The sequence below is a fragment of the Hemiscyllium ocellatum genome, chromosome 7, assembly GCF_020745735.1.
Source record: "Hemiscyllium ocellatum isolate sHemOce1 chromosome 7, sHemOce1.pat.X.cur, whole genome shotgun sequence".
Classification (NCBI taxonomy): Eukaryota; Metazoa; Chordata; class Chondrichthyes; order Orectolobiformes; family Hemiscylliidae; genus Hemiscyllium; species Hemiscyllium ocellatum.
The window spans coordinates 51,806,983-51,828,078 of NC_083407.1; the positions used below are offsets into that span (position 1 = coordinate 51,806,983).

General features: G+C 37.0%; 1 protein-coding gene across 1 annotated transcript in view; it reads left to right on the plus strand.

Annotated features, from left to right (window-relative positions):
- The window catches only part of LOC132817349 (potassium voltage-gated channel subfamily H member 7-like), a 457,758-nt gene that overhangs the window by 384,121 nt on the left and 52,541 nt on the right, over positions 1–21,096 (plus strand). Inside the window, exons 8-10 of the mRNA XM_060827757.1 lie at positions 794–1,193; positions 5,073–5,272; positions 18,590–18,842. Coding sequence (XP_060683740.1) covers positions 794–1,193; positions 5,073–5,272; positions 18,590–18,842 — 853 coding nt within the window. The remainder of the gene's footprint in view (positions 1–793; positions 1,194–5,072; positions 5,273–18,589; positions 18,843–21,096) is intronic.

A 21,096-nucleotide genomic window follows, 5' to 3' on the forward strand; every position in this document is an offset into this window, starting at 1 on the left:
TCTAATCTTGACTCTAAACTCCAGCATCTGCAATACCCACTTTTGCCTAGTTAGGCAGGCAATAGTCTAACAATAGAAAACGTAATCTTGAGTATGGAGCAAAGGTTAAGCAAAAGCCTTAACACAGATGGTTTCAAATATAGACCCCATGTTTCTCACTAGATTTAACCTAAGAAAGACATTTGGGCAGCTACACAAATAGGAAAGGTTTAGAGGAAAATGGCTATATGCGCAAATTAAACTAGTTCAATTTAGGAAACCTGGTCGGCATAGATGAAGTAGGCCGAAGGATCTGTTTCCATGCAATATGATTCTATGACTGTTAGATTTGGGATGTTGAATGAAATCTAGATCAGAAAACTACAGTTTATAAGTATGATGGAACATTTTTGTTTGTTAATAGACAAGTAATTGGTGATTAAGGATGTCAGGATATACGTGATGCATGTTGACAGTTCTCGCATGCTTGCAAAAGATATGGCTGAAGGGAAGTACATAATATTTATTTATGATTGTCAAGATGTATAATGAAAATGAAATGAATTTTTTTTACCTCCTTATACCGGTTTTCCTACATAGTTGCTCAGAATTATCTTTCACCTTTTCAGCAATAAATATAACTAAGATTTTCTTTGTGAAAACGGGGTTTACTGTATTGAAAGTGTTGTGCTTCGTAACCATGTGCTGGGGGTCAGGCAGGTTGTCTTTTAGAAAATCAATGAACATAAACATCTAATTTAGAAAAAGCTGTGACCTCTTTTCTCCTTCACTGATAATTCTACTGTTTTGACAGACAACAACACTGATTGGTCTTCTGAAGACAGCTCGTCTGCTGCGTCTGGTGAGGGTTGCCCGTAAATTAGATCGATACTCTGAATATGGGGCTGCAGTTCTGATGCTGCTCATGTGCATATTTGCCTTGATTGCACACTGGCTGGCTTGCATTTGGTACGCCATTGGGAATGTGGAGCGACCGTACCTGGTACACAAAATTGGTTGGTTGGATTCTTTAGGACAGCAAATAGAAAAACGATATAATATCAGCGATGCTAGCTCTGGACCATCCATCAAGGACAAATATGTGACAGCACTCTACTTCACTTTCAGCAGTTTGACAAGTGTTGGTTTTGGGAATGTGTCCCCTAACACTAACTCGGAGAAGATCTTTTCCATCTGCGTCATGTTGATTGGCTGTAAGTGATCTTTACTCTCTGTACTAATTTTAATACTGAATAGTCTGAAAAAATGTCAGTTTTTTAAATGTGAATATCTATGGGTGATTTAGTTCTGTAAATTTGCTGAGTTCTTTCATAAGATATGTTTTGAACTGCAAGTTTTTTTTATCTGGGATTGGTATCTGTACATGTACTGAATAAATAAGCTCTAAATTCAGAAGTAAAACCCTGTCAATATTTTTAATAACAGGAAGGTAGTAGGAGATGGCCTTAAAGATAATAAATCCCTTCAACTTTTATTACAGGTCAATGATGTTCTAGATTTGAAATGGCCCATGTAATGACAAGTAAATACTTGGGAATAATCTGAACCCAACCCTCTTATTGTGATCAGTTACTGGAGATATACAGTATTCAGTTATTATTCAGTATTTTATGTTCCTAATGACACTGCCATTTCTGGTAGCCCTGAATAAGATAACATGAGAAGAGTACATTTTAAAAGACTGAGCTAGTTTACTAGAAAAGGAGAATTTCTATATCTCAGTCCAGTTTATCATTTATTTCTTAATTATTTCTTATGTTTTTAGAATTGTATATCACAATATTTGTTCTAAGTTTATGCTTGTTGTAATATAAATGTATCTTACTACAGATCTTATTTACTCCACTGTGGTGCAACCAGGGTAAAGGCTTAGCAGCGATGTTATGATCTGTCAGCTCCAGTACGACTCTTGAGATCAGTATGATGCTTCAAATTCCTATGGGTCATTGAAGCTGTCATCTTTACTAATGCTGGTGTGAACCTTTTGGTCTGTAAATGATGCAATGTGCACATAGCCAGCTTGCATTGGCTGCATAACCACATATGTGCAAAAATGTTTGTGATACATAATAATCCTATATGGGTGACTGCATTTCCTGTAGTCTGCTGATCTGAAATGGTGGCTAGAACCCTAATTATGTCTGGGTGATGTCACTAAGTTAATATTCAATACATCTTTCTCAGTACTCTCCCTAGATATACTAAGGGCATAAGTTATGCTCACGAAAATGCTTCTTGTGATGATAAGAATATAATATAAAGGATCTCGTACTAGAGAGTGGTGTCCCTCAGAAGGTTAAACTTTGAAAGTAAAATGTCTGTAGGTCAAACTAATCAATTGGATGATCCTACCTAACATGCAGGGCACAGGAAATAGAAATAAATTAAAATTGTCAAGCTTGGCTAACGATTATGATTGATTTAACTATGTTAATGGAAATTGTCTGCTAAATGGAATTCCACAGTTCGAGGTGATCTAAGATTGGTGTTGCTATTATATCTATCATTGTTCTAGACTTTGGGATTTACAGAAAAATATTCAAAATTAATACATTGATTTGACTCATTAATCACCTTCAAATACTAACTGCTCAGTTTTAAGCTCATTTCATATTTCCTACTTATATTTTCATTATATTATGCTAAACAAAACAAGATGCTTAGAATCATAGAGTCACAGAGTTGTACAGCATGGAAACAGACCCTTGGTCCAACTAATCCATGCTGACCAAATATCCTAAGTCAATCTAGTCTCATTTGGCAGCATTTGGCCGATATCTCTCTCATGCCTTCCTATTCATATACCCATCCATATGCCTTTTAAATGTTGTCATTGTACCAGCCTCCACCACTTCCTCTGGCTGCTTATTCTATGCGCACCACTACTCTCTGCATGAAGAAGTTGCCCTTAGGTCCCTTTTGAACCTTTCTCCTTTCACACTAAACTATGCCCTCTAATTTTGGACTCCCTCGCTTCAGGGAAAAAGACATTGGCTATCCATGCCCCCATGATTTTATAAGTTTCTACAAGGTCACCCCTCAGCCTCCGATATGCCAGGGAAAATAGCCCCAGCCTATTCAGCTTCTCCCTATAGCGCAAACCCTCCAACTCCAGCAACATGTTTGTAAATCTTTTCTGAACTCTTCATAATAGTGTTCCTAAAGCAGGGAGAGCAGAATTGCACACACTATACCAAAAGTGACCTAACCAATGTCCTGCAGTCGCAACATGACCTCCCAACTCCCATACTCAATGCACTGACCAATAAAGGCAAGCATACCAAATGCTTTCTTCACTATCCTATCTACTTGCGACTGCACAGATGAGGAGGAATTTCTTCTGTCAGAGGGTTGAGTGTCCTTGGAACTCCGTGCTGGGGGGGCACAGTCCTTCTATATATTTAATGCTGTGGCAGATTCCTGATCAGTCAGGAATCAAGGGCTACAGGAAAAGATGAAGGAACGTGGGCGTGAGGAATGTCTGATCAACTACAATGTTATCAAATGGCGGAGCAGGCTCAAGGGGCAGAACAGCCTCCTTCTGTTCCTCTTTCGAATGGTCTGAACATTGGACAGTATTTTAAAAATAGCAAGGACTTAAAAGGAAGGAGAAGTTCCAGGATGAAGGGCAACTATGTCAGTGCATAAAAACATCTACAGGTCTTTTAACAGACAAACTGTAAAAACGGGAGTGTTGGCCCTCTAGATAGTGATTCTGGTGAATTAATAATGAATAAGAGTCAAGCAGCAGATGAACTGAACTGCTATTTTGTAACTATTTTTACAACAAGGAGTACAACTCACACCCCAGAAATAATTACAAATCAGAAGATAAAAGCGAGAAAGGATCTTTCAACATACATTTGATATACTTGTACTGCATTATGCTTAAAGTAGAATAAATGTTACCCAATATCTTATTGCAGATCATATTTACTCTGCTGTGGTGCATGTATTGTGGTTTCCTGGCAGACGATAATATAGCATGAGCACTAGTATATAAAAGTACTGCATCTCAAATCCCGAGGCAGGTGATTTCCTAGACAGCTGGTTAAAGCTGCTTTAAAGCATATTGGAATCATCCAAGTTGACAGCAGGTCTTGAGGGGCTCTCCATTTCTTGTCAAGAATCCAAGCATTCCTCTTTTACAGACACTCCATTACCCTCCCAAAATGGTACTACAAAAAATAAATCATTTAAACTATATATGCAGCATATATATGAACATATGAGTTAGGAGTCAGGGTAACCTTACCTCCTCAAGCCTGAAATGCCATTTAATAAGATCATGATCCAGTTCTGAAGAAGGGTCACTCGACCTGAAACATTAATTCTGATTTCTGTCCACAGATACTGCCAGACGTACTGAGCTTTTCCAGCAATTTCTGGCTTTGATTGTGTACATATTAAGATCGTGGTTATTCTGATTGTGACTTCAACTCTGTATTCCTGTCTACCTTCAACATCCTTGCTTACCAAGAAACTATACATCTGTCTCTGAAATATTCATAGACTCTGCTTCCTTATTAGTGCCATTGCTTCTCTTTGATTGTTCTGTGCACCTAATAATAATGGGGAGTCAGTTAATTCAGTTGATTGGACAGCCAGTTTACAATATGGAGAAACACCAAAATTATGGGTTCAATTCCTGCACCAGCTGAGGTTACCATGAATGACTCTCTTTCTGAACCTCTCCCCTCACCTGAGGCATGGTGACTCTCAGGTTAAACCACCAGCAGTCATCCTCTGTAACGAAAGAGTGGCCCTATGATGACTATAATGATTGTATTTACAGATATTTCCACAGTGTGAGTCTAAAAGAAAATGCAAAAAGGTTGTGGCCTTTGTTTTTGCAAACTCTGAGAAAACCATCATAGCATCATTTAATTCTACTTATAACATTTTATATTCTATCATCCAGAAAATTATCTGGTATATGTAATATACTCAAGGATAGTTATGGTTCAAGACATTACAGAATAATTTTGAAATTGATTTATTTAAGAGGTTTGATTTATTAAAATAAAGCTTTACTCACTTATCTGATTGAATCCATTTTTTTTCTTGATCAGCATTAATGTATGCCAGTATCTTTGGTAACGTCTCAGCAATTATCCAGAGACTATATTCTGGAACAGCAAGATATCACATGCAAATGCTTCGAGTCAAGGAATTCATACGTTTTCATCAAATTCCAAATCCTCTCCGTCAGAGACTGGAGGAATACTTCCAACATGCCTGGACATATACAAACGGCATAGATATGAACATGGTACGTGCTATTGATCTCTTCATATTTGAAATTCTTCTTGAGTAGACAAAAATATGGTTGACAAAACCTGTAATTTGTAGAACAGAGACATTGGAGGCATTAAGTGGTATCATTATACTTTCAAAAATATTAGAAGAGATATAGTGTTATGGACCAGGCCAGACCTCCTCAAAACATTTCAAGAAAGTAGCACAGACCCTAACTTTGTGAGTTGTTTTAAGCAGATGTAACACGAATATCTCAGGAGTGATGCAGCTGATCAAACCACTTAGTTTTAAACAAAGCAGAATCTATTTACAAGATTATCAAATGAAACACAAACAAAAGAGAAAAAAATACCAAATATCTTAAAGTATCCAAAGACCCAACAGATTATTTCAACTTAATGATGCTGCTCCTAATTCTTATAACAATCCCAATAAACACCCCTTGGCACAAGAGGTAAAATCACAGAGTCTTACGAGAGAGAAGTCAGAGAGAGAGGAGGATCAGGCTGAACCTGCTTCTTTGCATCCAGCAGCTTTTCCAACATTACTTAAACCCAAACCAAACCAGAGAAAAGCTGAGCTGGGAGAACTGGCCACTCCCCTTTAATTGTACATGTTTTTTTCAAAAAACTTGAAAGCCAAATTCTGGAGGCAGTATCTGTTAGCTATAATCAAACTGGCCCTGAAGCCCTTCAACTTAGACTTTTCAGAGTCTATGTCTTTCATGACCTCTCTTAAAAATATTACCATGGACAACATAACCTTGTTAAAGGAGTAGCTTCATCACAATGGAAACTAGCTACCGCTATTAACTATTTAACCTGGCTTAGTTGATAAATTAAAATTCTGCAACTGAGAATAAAATGAGTAAAAGCATTTTTCAAAATTGTGATTTGAGTTCAAAGCAAATATACACATAGAAATTATAATTAGGAATATTCATTATAATTCTGATTTTTTTTAAAAAAAAGTTCCTTATTGGCTAAATATTAATGAACTTCAGGCTCTGTTCATTATGCACATTTTATTGAACTGCTTTGGAAAGTAGTTTTGAGTGACCCAATCAAAAATCTGCCAGTACTGTAAGGTAGAAAAGATGGTTTCCTGACCAAATCGGACATACCTGTACAACACTATCAGTACAATTGGTATTTAAAGATTCAGTGAAGTGGTGACATGTCTAAATGTCATTGAACTCATTGAACCCAGCCTGGCAGAACCCCAGGCCAATATTCTAGGTACATGGAGTTTGAATCCCACCAAGTCAGTTGGTGCAATTAGAACTCAATAAAAAAAACCTGGAATTAAAAAAAAACTTAATGGTGACCATGCAACCATTTCAACTGGCATTAAAAGAAAATCCATCTGGTTCAATCCTGTCCTTAAGGAAAGGAAATCTGACATCTTTAGCTGGTCTGGCCTGCTTTGTCTCCAGACCCAAGCCAATGTGGATGACTCTTCACTAACCTCTGGGCAAATTAGGAATGGTTAATAATAAATGCTGGCCTCGCCAGCAACACCTTAATCCCATGAGTACATTTTAAAATTGTAAATTTAAGCAGAATGAAACTGCTGGTGACATTAAGTTCTCATTGCCAATAGAAACAGTCAAGTGGGTAGACATCTGCCAACAAGTAACTAGGAATATGGCACTTAACACTATTTAAAGTGTAATAAGTTTTTATATATTGGTGATTGGATACCTGATAGCTTAAGGATAATTTTATAAGTATATCAAGTTGCTTTTCAGTTCTATTGCTAATAATATGTGGGCAAACAAATGCTTTTAAATTTTGTAACCACCACATATTTTTAATAAATTGATGAGAGAATCCAGTATAGTTTTGGAACAGCACCATTGCATGAAAACTGTGCCTTTGCATCCCCCTTCCTATTAGCTGGAAAGCACGGATACTGCAGTTACTATTGTTTTGTCTCTGGACAAGTTTTTGGTTTGACAAGATTACTTTGTCAAACACATCTTATTTTTAAAAAGTTGCACTGAATGGTCAATCAGTTGACAAAATTTACACTCTTTCTATTTAAACAATAACACTTTTAAGCCAAAGTAAACAACAAAGCTCCTAGACTGTGGCATTAACACTTGAGTTGAATTGCCACTACATATTATTTGTAAGGCTTTGGTAACATCATTAAGAGAACTAGTGCTGCAATCCACTTAAACACAACTGTTAATTTACTTTTGTGTGGAAATAATACATGTATTTCATACAACCATGTTGTTACAAACATGCATTTCAAATGTCAAATTTGTGTGGAGTTTTCAATCTCAATGGATCAATCAGTGTGTTTTTACATCTGTTCAAATGCATTCATGCACAAACATTTCCATTCTTAAATTCTTGAATATCACTTGCAAAATGCTAAAAGATGTCTCCTCCTAGTCTGAATAGGAATGCTCTTGGTCTTTTGAACTATATAACAAATCATTCATCATGTCTGAAGTCCTATTCTTAAGATGTATCAGTGTAAAAACAGATCAAATGTTTAATTGTTTGTTGTATTTACAAAAGCTTATCTCTTCCTTATCTGCTTCACTCCTCAATACTTGGAATAACTCAACCCTCTGGTAAGAACAGGAGGTATATGTTATTATTGTTTACAAACATAAAAACATTATTGTTCTTTTTGCAGCTTACGAAACTGTTTTGATGCTTTCTAAATTTAAATTGTGAGATTTCTGCATGACCCCATAGTTAGGTAATGAATTATAAAAGAAGGGGATAAGGTGAATTATGGGAGTAAAGTAAAAGACATGGATAAGAAAAGCAAATTGCAACTTTTGTTATGCAAGTCAACAATTCGTTGTCATTTGATTAAAAGTTAGTGTCTCACAGTACCCATGTCTTTACTTACTTCCATATGCACATGGTTTGCATTGCACTGTTTTTTCTTGTGAACGTTTTTATTTTGTGACAATTTATGATGTGAACAAGTTACCTTGTTTTGTTATTCTGATTTATTTTTTATGTCTGAATATTTTATGTTGAAACTATATACATGACAGCATTACACATATTAACTGCACTTTTCTAGCCTCCGAACTATTTCACAATTGTCAAATTTGCATGTTTTTAGGAAAACTGCTATTGCATGACATCCTCAAACGCAATTATCATAAAAATGTGACAATGCTCATTGCAAGAAGAGTAGGGAAATCCATATTACATATTTGTGCTCTCAAGAGTAGTCTCTATGAGAGTCAGTGAATGTGTGGTGTTATGTATTAATAGTACTAGATGATAGGTTGGTGAAAATAAGTTACATTTAAATGAAGGAAAGAAGTAGCATTTTCACCATTTCTAGTCAAAAGCATGCTATTGAAATTTCTCTTTTAAGTTACAGTATGCTATGAAAAGAATTGTATTGTACTTTTATAATTAATTACAATGTCAGGTTTTAAGAATGATGCTTTAAAAGATATATACAGCATTTTTTTATATATATAACCTTTAGATGTTCTATTTAAGGGACTAATAACACTTCATTATGTGTCCCTCTACTGAGCACATTGGTTTGGATTTGTGGTCAGCATTAAGCATATCGATACCCAAAACCTTCTCATTGGCTTTTGAGTGACAATTTATGAGGAAGAGTTTTGTGATTTATTCCTGGCAGATTTGCCATCAGAGGCCTTGGAAAATGTCATCATTTCCAGACAGCAAGAGGAAGTTAGAATGTATAGGAGATGCAGCAGGTAAACAGAAAGCCTCAGGCAATAAAGGGGTGGGTAGATTTCCTGAATAGTTCCCCTCTTCTGTACAGAGATCCACCCCACAAGGTTCACCCTCCCAAGATCTGTCCCTCTCATATCCTGACCTGAGCTCCCCAACCCCACACTCTCAACCACTTTCACTAGCACCTTTTATCTTGGTTCCACCAAAATGCCATCCTCAACATCTCCATTATCCAACTCTTGTCACCTGGCTTCTGGCTTTTCTTCCAGGGGTGAACCCAGCAATGATCATCGCTGCTGAAACCAAAAGCTTGCCAATCGGATTGAACATAAGTCCAGAAGAAATATAAGTAGGTAATTCGACCCTCAAGCCTGCTACACCATTCAAAAGGATCATGGCTGGATCTGACATTCCTCACATCCACTTTCCTGCCCATTCCCCATGACCATTCATTCCTCGAGTGATCAAGAATCGATCTATTTTAACCTTAAATATACCTGAGCACGCTGCTCCCACAGCTCTCTGTGGCAAGGAAACCTAAAGATTCACAACTCTTTCAGAGTAGAAATTCCTCCTTATCTCAGTCTTAAATTGGTGCCCCTTTGTTCTGAAAATTTATCGTCCAGTCCTAGACTGTCCCATGAGTGGAAACCTTCTCTTTGCATTTACCTAGTTAAACATCTTTTAAAAATCCTTTATGTTTCAATTAGATTACCTCTGATTCTTCTAAATTTTAGTGAGTAGAGTCCCAAACTGTTTAAACATTGCTTATAAAACAGCCCCTCCATACTAACGATCATTCCAATGACCCTTCTCTGAACTGTTGCCAAGTAAATTATATTTTTCCTTAAATAAGGGGTCCAAAACTACTGACAGTACTCTGGATGTGATATCACCAGCTCCTTGTAGAATTACAATAAGACTTCTGTATTCTTATATTACAACTTGTGGCAGTGGGCGGCATGGTGGCACAGTGGTTAGCACTGCTGCCTCACAGCACCTGAGACCCGGGTTCAATTCCCGACTCAGGCGACTGACTGTGTGGAGTTTGCATGTTCTCACCTGTCTGCGTGGGTTTCCTCTGGGTGCTCCGGTTTCCTCCCACAGTCCAAAGATGTGCGGGTCAGGTGAATTGGCCATGCTAAATTATCCATAGTGTTAGGTAAGGGATAAATGTGGGGGTATGGGTGGGTTGCGCTTCAGCGGGTCGGTGTGGACTTGTTGGGCTGAAGGGCCTGTTTCCATACTGTAAGTAATCTAATCTAACTTCCTTGAAATAAGAAGCCAGCATCCATTAACATTCCTGATATCTGCTGCAATGGTGTGTCAGCTTTTTGGGTTTCATGCACAATTACCCTCAAGTCCCTTTTTGTTTCAGCTTTTTGCATTTTTTTTTCCTTTCTAAATAACATTCTTATCTTTTGTTCTCTCTTCCAAAATAAACAACTTCACATTTTCCCATATTATACTGCACTTGCTAATTTTTTGCCCACTTACATAACCTGTTAATAGTGAGAAGTGGAAGGCCCTTGGAAGGCAAGCTTAAGAGTGACATTTTCGGCAGCAAGGAAGGGGACACAGCCAGCTGCAAATTCTATCGTACAATATTTTCAGATCCTTTTCAGCATGCCATTCTCTACCGAGTATCTGTAGTGTGTCAGCAAGGCAAGCAGTGACAATATGCCCCTTCAATAATCAGATTGCACAAGTCTCAGTGAGATGTGTAGAAATATGAAATATAATTAAATGTAACTCTATAAACATGAGACAAAAGACAAAGAAATATCAGGTTAAGAGAAAAGATAATACATTCCCAATATAATTTTACATATAATAAATATAACACATATTATATTTTTAGAGTAATTTCAAGAATAATTCAAACTTAAAGGAATGGTATTCCTTACTTATAAAAGTTCTTTGCCAGTGTGTTTCTTTTAAAGATTTCCTGTTACAAATGTTATGGACCAGACCACCCACTCAAACATTCTTAAGCAGGCAACCCAGACCATGACTTTGCAATTTGTTTTGGTAAGTGTGCAGGGAAAAATACCCAAATTAAGTTTGTGAGGTTGACTACCAGGTTTAAAACAGACAAAAAACTTGTTCACAAAATTACACAATGAAACACGAAGAACAGAATAAAGAATCCCTACAGAACTCAGTCTATCCAAACTAGACTTAAATATATTGTTCTGAGTATACACAACAGTCCCAATAAGCAAACCCCTTTAAAACACAGTACAAAAAGGGGTCAGATGGTTCCAGGTTGAAGTTAGAAGGGCAGAAGAGAGAGTTTCCACTTAGCTCAATGTTGAACTCCCAACTAGTTCTGGACTGAACTAAACTGCTCAGCTCAGCAAGAGAGCAGACCACTCCCCTTTCATTCTACAGGTCACTTCTAAAACATGATTACTTTGGCCTGAAGTCTCATCTGTTTGCATACAACAAAAGGCCTCTCAAAATCCTTTTCATCGCTGTACCAAAGAAGACTAATCAGAGCCTGGCCCAGTTTATTGCCCCTCTGAAAAAAAATCAAAGACAGAGTATCCTTGAGCCAAGGAACAGCTTTTATTTTAAAAAAGACTAGCTTTGTGCTCAGAAATCCAGGGCAATATTTTATTCTTTGATAGCAGAGTACAAATGAGTAGGAAACCTTAATGCCATGAGATAATCTGAGTGGACAATTGCTATTTATAGTGTTTTTGTTGATTATTTTTATGTTGCTTTCTTTTTCTTTTCATTTTTAATCTTGACAAAACCTACAGCAAGGAACTTTCAGTCATCCACTTCCTTTTCAAAACAAAAATCTGTTTTAAACCAAGCTGTGAAATTATATGTTCAGACATTTTCTGGTTAATGAAATTCATTTATGTATTCTCCTTTCTTGGCATAACTGTCCAGTTTCTATGAATATAGAATGTGTTTTATTTTAAGATGGAGAACTAAGGGATTTACTGATTAATCTGATCAATACAAGCAGTTATCTAATATTAACCATGCCAGCAAAATGAATGCGTCCTCTACATTTTGTAAGAATGGAGGCCCCAGTGGGTCCCTTTTAAGTAGTTGACAAAGGGAATACACTTGACTATTGCCTCCATTTAAGCAAAAGAAAGTCGGTTGCATTCTTGGTGAAACAACCTTTAAGGTCCCTCCAAAATTTCTCACAACTTCAAAATAATCTATATTAATCAGAATTAGCCTCTTATAAAGTAGAGTTTTACCAGAGCCATATTGGTGATTAAATGCCCCACCATTGATTTCTGTCTTTTTCATCACAGTACAAAGAATAAGTAAACTTTTTAATGTCATAATGGACATTTCCTCCATTGTGTTAAATAAACTGCATTCTGTTATGTTTCAGTTAGAGCCAATTTTTAAAAGTTACTTTCTACAAATTCAACTACAATTTAGTTCTGCCAAATATTGAATTTCAGTCAGCAGTACTGACTAATTTAATCCTTGAAGCTGACTTTTCAGCTTTGACACACATTCGATCTGATCATCTCAACTAACACTTGGCCATGAAAGAAGAACAGAAGTGATCGCCACTGATTGAGCCCTTTGTCAACAGTGCAATTTCCTCACTCTTACAATGCTCTGCTTTAGAATTTACAGAAGTTTACAGTGCCATAAATACCTTCACGTAAACTAGCAATGGCAATGCTTCCAGCTAAGAAACTGTTGCCCTCATTTTTCAGAGCTAAGTAAATTTTCAGTTTATTTTACACAATGAACTTATCAAGTTGGACCTTTTGTGAATGAAAGAGGTTAATATTTTTATTCCATGCATAACACAGTGCAACAGTGTAAATAGTTACTGTATTAGTTCATGCATGAAATGATGTGAATAGTAGAAAACAGTTGATAATTTGTGACCTATTTATCCTCATGCAAACTGTTCTATTCTTTTCCTTGAGCAGTCCTAATCTAACATATATCCTTAGATGTGTTCGGAAGACAGAAATTTTGGTGGCACAGTAAATTTACAAAAATGGAAAGTCAAATTTATGTTGTCATTTTGCTCTGAGGAAAAAGAACACATTGTTTGCAAAACAAAGTGTATTTTTACATTGATTCAAACACACTGCTGCTTAATGGGGAAGAACAACTTGTACAGAACTGTGTATTCTTTACAAGAATATTTATAACTATTTGATTGTTAGTGCAGTTGTCCATAAATTGACATTTCAGTAACACATAACACAAAAAATCAGAAACACATTAATTTCTAACTTCCTGGAACATTCCTGCATAGCAGTTATCTGATTCCTAATAGCCCAGAGTTTGCAATCGGTGGTGACAAGACAATAATCGCCACTAACCTCAATTACTTACAAAGATTTAATGAACACTGTAGAATGGATTTCACCTTCCCCAACATTCATTTCATTTCAACTTAAGCTTTAGGGGATCTCAAGTATACAACTACAATGAGATCAACAAGCAGGCTAAACCACCAAGAATATGGAAAACAACTCTCTCACACACAGCAAACCAGGAGTAAAAATAACTCCTGAAATGAAGATTGGGATTAAGGTAGAAGCTGAACTACTGTATACAAACTTTTAAAAATCCTTTTTAAAAAATCTATGGAATTTTTATCATGGATTGGAGGTTTTCCTATTCCACAAATGTAAAATTAGTTTTCCATGGCCAGCAAGATTGATGAGCAATAATTATGACTAAACAATAATGTATCTTACTCAAAAAGCTGTAACTTTTCAAGATGTTTTAATGTGATACTAATTGCTAAAAAGTGGACATTTGCACCAAATATAGTGGTTTCCAGCATTCATATCTGCAAGGACTTCAATAAAACAGTCTGTGGAAGAGTAGGGAAGCACTGAGAGCAACTTGTTTTCACATTTAACTACACATTTTGAAATGTTCAGAATGTTGTCAGTTTCATCGGGTAATGACAATGAATATTGTCAGTGTGCCATCTTTTGAACTATAAAATCTGTGCCACCGTCTAGTCATGATATCTGTATCAGGAATTGAGTTGACATTTACACAGAACAAAAAAAACTTACTAATTCAAAAATAAAACTGGAGAATGCTGGCAATAGTCATCCGGGTAAGCAGCATCTGTATCAAAACATGTCAACATTCAGGTCTTGGTAACCTCCTCAGGATATCTGAGGAACCAAGCAAGATCTAAATGTTTAGAAGAAATTCCATTGTGCTCAATATCGTATATGTCTCCTACTCATAAATGGTGTAACCCTGAGGTTAATATTGGAACGTAGACCTCATTCCATTGGAACCAGCCAAGCACAAAACAGTATTGTTGCATCCTAGAAAATAACTTGGGGGAGGGCTCAGGAGATCAGAGGCTGGGAAGTAGAATATAGGTGGCTGATAAGGATATTCAGAGGAGATACCAGGGATTGGAAGATCAGAGGCCAGGCTGGAGAGAAGCCCAAGGACATGAAGCTGGATTGGTAGGAGTAACAATATAAAAGAGTATTCCTTCGCCCAGCTCCATATTCAGGATTTTAAAAAAATCAAAACTTAAATTTTAGTTGCAGGTACTCCCACATACCGGCGTTGCAAAGTGCAGCAAGTGCAGATATCACTGGTCAAAATCCTGTCAGGTTCACAGGAACTGTCAACAAGAGGGCATAAGCACTTAATTGAAGAGAAGACAAAGTGCCAGCTTGCTGACGTGGAATGGAAGTTGTGTGTTAATTTGGCAGCAGATCGAGGGCTGACCATGCTCCCTAACAGACCCAGCCGGGGCCTTGGTTTAATTTATTAGCATGTTATGTATGCTCATTAAGACTCAACTTTGCCGATTTAGATTTTTCGCTTGGAATTAAATATGCATCAAGTGAAAATAACATTTGCGTTCTGATGAATGACTACTTAATGATGGTGTACAGTAAATAAGGTAGTTGTTCTCATGGATCTTTGCTGAAGACGGTGTTGCTCTTGAATAAGGAGTTTTGTTGAAACAGGAAAGAGGAGGAAATGAAGTCATGTTGGACTCAAAATATTAATTCTAATTCTCTCTCCATAGATGCTGCTAGACTTGCTGAATTTCTCTGTCACTTTTGCTTTATTTCAGGAAAAAAAGAGGCATTGATGCGCATTGATGCACTGAAGTTGGTTGGCACCTTTCAATGGGAAAGGGTCATGACTGTCCAGAGTGGGGGAAAGAGTAGGAGGGAAGGAGGGAAAGAGTTGGTGAAAGGAGTATGAGGGATGAATGACTGAAGGTGGAAGGAAGATAGTAGGCCTACAAAGATTCATAGGAGACAGAGGGAGAGTGCTTAATTAAGGTCAAGCCTACAGACAATGAGGCAAGCATGATGATATGAGATCAAGGGTTATACAGAGAGGTGTATGGTGAGTTTCTGAGAGTAGAGTAAAACAAAGAATAAAGGTTAAACATAATAGATGATGTTTACTGGGAGTTGACCAATGATGATAGGAAGAAGCTCTGGACTCAATGAAGTTGATCAAGTATAATAGGGCACATCGCTGCAGAAAGAACAAGGGCAGTATAGTAACATGCTAGATGGACCCCAAAGAACTTCATTGCATTCAGATTTCAGTGGATAAGATCACATGATCTCCTTACGCAATGTTATTTTGTGGGTGCCAGCAGATTCAGAGTTTACACATTCCCTACAAACAGCCAGACTGATGCTACTAGATGGCAAGAAGTGGATACCTGTCTGGGAACCATTCAACTATGATGCAGAGAACTTCAACCAGTAATGACAGTGCTGGCAACTTCCTGCACGTCCCTGTCACATGATTATCCAGGGTTCTCTCCTCTGCATAACAAATTTGTTGTCCGCTATGACCAATCGTTCCATCTCAGAACAGATGTGCCATGTTCTTCTAGTACTACCATCAGGATCATCAATGTGAGAAGAAGATTCTGCCCATTGTTTCACACCCCAAAATGCTTTTGCCCCAGACTTACCAAACAGTTTGCAAAGGGTAAAATGCCTGGCTTAAGTGGTGTTTGATTCTTCTTCCATCACCTGTCCCTCAATGCCAAGAAGCATGAGCACTGCTTCCCCTCCATTTTGGAGGCCTTTTTTGGCTTACGCATCACCAGAACTTACAGGTCATTGCTTTAATGTCTCCACAGCTGCTTCCTGAACATTTCCTGCTTTTCTGTTTTATTGTTTATTCCATTTGGTATATTATGTACAAAATCTTGTTTAAGTTAATGATTGCTTGACAGATAAGATGAATGATGAAGATAGTTTTAGACCATATGTATCAAATACTACTGAGAAGTAAGAAAGTTGAAAAATAACGTGTGTTTGAATGTTTATAAACCATACCTATTATTTCCACTTTTTGCTAATGCAGGATTACATTATTCAAGAGCTAAGTATGTTTTTATTAAAAGAGGCACATTGGATTATTTTGTTTATTTAAGAAGATATTGTTTTACATTTTTTACAATGGACAAAATATATATCAACAATCTATTGGCTAGTTATAGTTGGATGAAGTCTGAATTTTACAAGTTATGTCATCTCAAATTATACTGATTATAAATCTTTAAAGATCTTTAAATCTAAAGTTATTTAAAATAACTTAATAGGAATACCCATGGAGGCAATCATATATTTCCCTTACCGAATCATTCCAGCAAGTAAAAATTGCAGTGCATTGATTTTTGATTTGTAATTGAGCAAATATTCCCCTAAAAGGATTTTTATCCTTTAAAGATGTCTCTGAATCATTCATGGCTTGTTTATATTGTACACAATTATTTTTATAACTTGTTTGAGTGAATTATTTATAATATCAGACATCTTAAAAGTCAAATTGGAAACAATTTTGTATCCTGAAAACAGAAGCTCTTTTTAAACAAAGAGATTCATAACAGGTACACGTCCAACTACTGACAGTCATGCTTTTAGCCATTGGCAATTCTTCACTTGTGAAGAAAGTATCTTATTATAATATTTCTGATTGTAGCTGTGTCTGAAATTTAACGGGAGTGAATGTTTTCACTATTTCACCAATGTCTCTATCACTACATGGTACTCCATGGCAATATGATACTAAGCAATTTTGAAAATAAATGAAAATGGACAGAAACAAATCTAAAGAAAAGAAATCAGCAAAGCGATTAAAAACATAACTTCTGAAACAAAAATATTCCAGGAATTTTGCACACTAGATAGGAGAGATTAAGAAATGAATGTGAAGGTTGCAGCTGTTGACATGGAAACACAGCAACTTGTACTATTTATAACTCTATGTGTAAGGCTAAACACCCAAGCTGCCTGGGAGTTTGTGATGAATTTGTATTCAGCTTAGAACTGACTTTCTTTTTCAAATATTGCACAGAACCAAATAATGTCTGTGTCAATGTATTCAAATTTAGTGAATATTAATTTCTCAATGAAGAAATTTTTAAAAATTGTGAACCTAATGTTCTATATTTCACAGATCACTATAAACAGTTAAAACCAATATGGAAGAGATATAAGGCTAAATATTACTATTGTATCCAGAGCCATATCAAACAAATACATCATGAGATGGCATTCACTAATCAAGCTTGTCATTTTCTGCCTATTAAAGAATGAATCAATTGGATTTAGATTTTTATTTTAACTTTTTATTAGTATTAAATTCAAAACTCGAACTGTGCTATTACGATGATAAATTTGCATGAAAGCAGTATTATTTTGCATGAGACATGCCTCTTGGTCAATCAATCTGTTGCCTCTAGTTCAATAAATTTGCCATGAATGCAATCTGTTCAGTGATAAACAGTGCAGGTTGTGCCATCTGGTGGCTGAACAAGATTGAACAAAATATCCCAAACTATTTTTTTTACTGGGTTGCTAAATTAGGAGGCAAACAGAAACAATTTATCAAACTCTTCACCATGGACTAATTCTGCACTGTGGAAGCTGTTTGTATTTTTCAATAGCAAGTTAAACTTTTCGTTTTATAGTACTTCCCAAGTTCTCATTTGATTGTGCTGGTCTTCATTAATATGCACATATTAAGCATGACGTTCACAGATCTCAGCACATCTCAGGTAGTAATTCGGTTCTTAAAATATTTAGATAATCTCTGCTGTTGCTGTTTTTTAAGCTAGGTGTCATTTCTTTCAGATGATTTAATTCATAATTAAAAATAAGTAATTGGATATTTGTATTTAGTATGGTGTCTGGAACTAAGATAAATTACACCTAGTGCACAATAATGATAACAACATATATTTACATAACACCTTTAACATAATGAAGCATCCCAAGATACTTCACAAGAACATCGCAATGACGCAAAAGTGCTGTTTGTTTAGGAAAACTTACATGCGATTTGTCCAGCAGCATACAGTTTCAATATTGCATATGTTCAGCACCAGTAATCTGATAAGTAGTTCATATTTAAATAAAACTTATTTCCAAAATATATGCTCAAATTATTCAAAATTGTTAAGTCTTAGGAGGAATAAAGCAGTTTTGGAAGCATCACAGAATATTCTAATAGCTGCCACATTGACTTAGAATTTTACATGAAATAGTTAGCCTAGAATGCCATTCTTATATTCATTTTTGAGAGTACAGTTCTTTAACTGTAATTAAAAACTGTGTCCATTCATTATTGCTAATGTATAATTTTTTCACTAGGTCCTCAAGGGATTTCCCGAATGTCTACAGGCAGACATATGTCTCCATCTCAACCAGGCATTACTTCAGAACTGCAAGGCATTCAAAGGTGCCAGCAAGGGCTGCCTACGAGCTCTGGCTATGAAGTTTAAAACCACACATGCTCCACCCGGTGACACATTGGTTCACAGTGGGGATATTCTCACTGCACTCTACTTCATCTCTAGGGGTTCCATAGAAATCCTAAAGGAAAATATTGTAGTAGCAATTCTTGGTAAGTGAACAAGAAACACGAAGAATCAATAAGTATTTTAGAATTTTCATGGCTTTTCGAATGGTAGCCTCCAGCTGCTGATTAGTTGATGTGAGTGCTAATGCTAAACGTATGTCTGTAGAATAGAAAATATACTTAGGATTTTGCTTAAATTCTTCCTGTAAATTTTCAATTTCTTATTGTATTCTATAGATACAGAAAAAGGCATCAATTAAGTTGATATTTTTGTCCATCTTAATAAAAGGCTATCAATGAATTATTTATAATTCGTTGACATGGGCATCACAGGCAAAACTATAATTTATTGCTCATCCTTAATTGGCCCAGAAACGTGGTTTACTCACCCATATCGGAGTCGAAAGTGATCTTTAGCATCTGCAGTCCTCACTTTCACCCATATCAGAGTTGACCATATTGATATTCATACAAGTCAAACCAGGTGAGTGCAGTGATTGCAATGATGTCAACCAGGTGGACCACATGGAATATAAGTTCCCAGATTGGGGATGTTAACCTGGTCCAATCAGAGAGCCCAAGCTGACAAATAAAAATAGAAGATTAGATTCTCTACAGTGTGGAAGCAGGCCCTTCGGCCTAACGAGTCCACATTGACAGTCCACAGAGTAACCCACCCAGAGCCATTCCATCTGACTAACACACCTAACGCTATGGGCAATTTAGCATGACCTGCATATCTTTGAAATGTGAGAGGAAACTGGAGCACCCAGAGGAAACCTACACAGACACGGGGACAACATGCAAACTCCACACAGACAGTTGCCAAGGCTGGAATCGAACCCAGGTCCTTGGTGCTGTGAGGCAGCAGTGCTAACAACTGAGCCACCATGCCACCCATGGTGTCAGAGGTTCTGTTCACTCTGAGAACTGGCTCTGATGAAGCCAGACCAATGTCAGGTAATATGCATATGTAAATAAAGGGTGACCTGCTAATGGGATACCAGCCGCTGTGGATTCTTTTTAATGGCAATAAGATTAAAAATATGCTCCTGAAGAAATTCGCTCGTAACAGTCGTATTTGAGTGAGAATAAGCATTTCTGGCATCATGCCATTCTTTGGAAAGGCTCACTGATTCAATCCTGCCATTAAAGATGGGACCCAGTATTTGGAAAGAATGTGCTATTTTTTCTAAGCATATGATGTTGGGGCAGTAATTCTCCTGGAAGCTTGTGGGTTTGCAGCTTTTTTGGTTATTAGGAGCCTGACATTTTCTGAGACTAAAACCTTTCAAGAGTTGACAGGTTTAGTTAAGGAATATTATGACCCTTCGTCTCCTCTAATTCAGAGACACAATCAAGATTACTCAGCAATTCAAGAACTCGGGGAATCCAAGTTGGGATTTTTGGCTGGGTTAAGATGACTGGTGGAGGCATATAGCTTGGGTTTAATTCTTAGTGAGATGCTGAGCGATTGTTTGGTATGTGGGATTAATGAAGTAGTGATGGTCCCGAACAAAGGTCGCCACTAGATACTGGCTAAACTCCACCAGGGTCATCTAGGGATATCCAAAATGATGATGTTGGTGAGAAGTTGTCTGGTGCATAGCTGCACTGGGGGAACAGTGCCCAGAGTGCCAACAACAACAAAAATTACCACCAGGAGTTCTCACACGTTGGTGGGCATGGCCAGGTAAATCCTGGACTCAGTGACATGTCAACAATGCCGGCCCTTGGCTCAATGTTCTTAGTCATTGGATGCCCATACAAAGTGGTTGGATGTGCATAAAGTTCATTTGTCAAACACAGGGGAGACAATAAAAAAAACTGCAAGAGTCTTTTGCATTATGTGGACTCTTGAATGTGTTAGTCACAGACAATGGGCCATCATTTACCAGCAGCGAATGAGTACTTCCTAAAGTCGATTGGCATTCAGCATGTAAGGACAACTCCATACACATTTATCATCCAATGGTCTGGCAGAAAAATCATTCTGAACTTTGAAGGCAGGCCTAAAGAAGCTAGAACTTCACTTGATACCGAACTGTCCCAGATTTGATTTGATTATCAGACCGCCCCTCAAGAAACTCCAGGCATAACTCCAGCAGAGTTGTTAGTTAGAAGATGAGTCCACACCAGGTTAAGTCTGATCTTCCTGGATCTTGGCAGGGGAGGTGCAATGGGCATCAGGAATGCTGGACACAAATCTCCTCTAAGCGAGAGAGACCGTTTACTTCAGAGGACAAAGTTTGGTCCCAAATCCATGGAAATGGCCATGTGTGGGTTAGAGACATGGTCA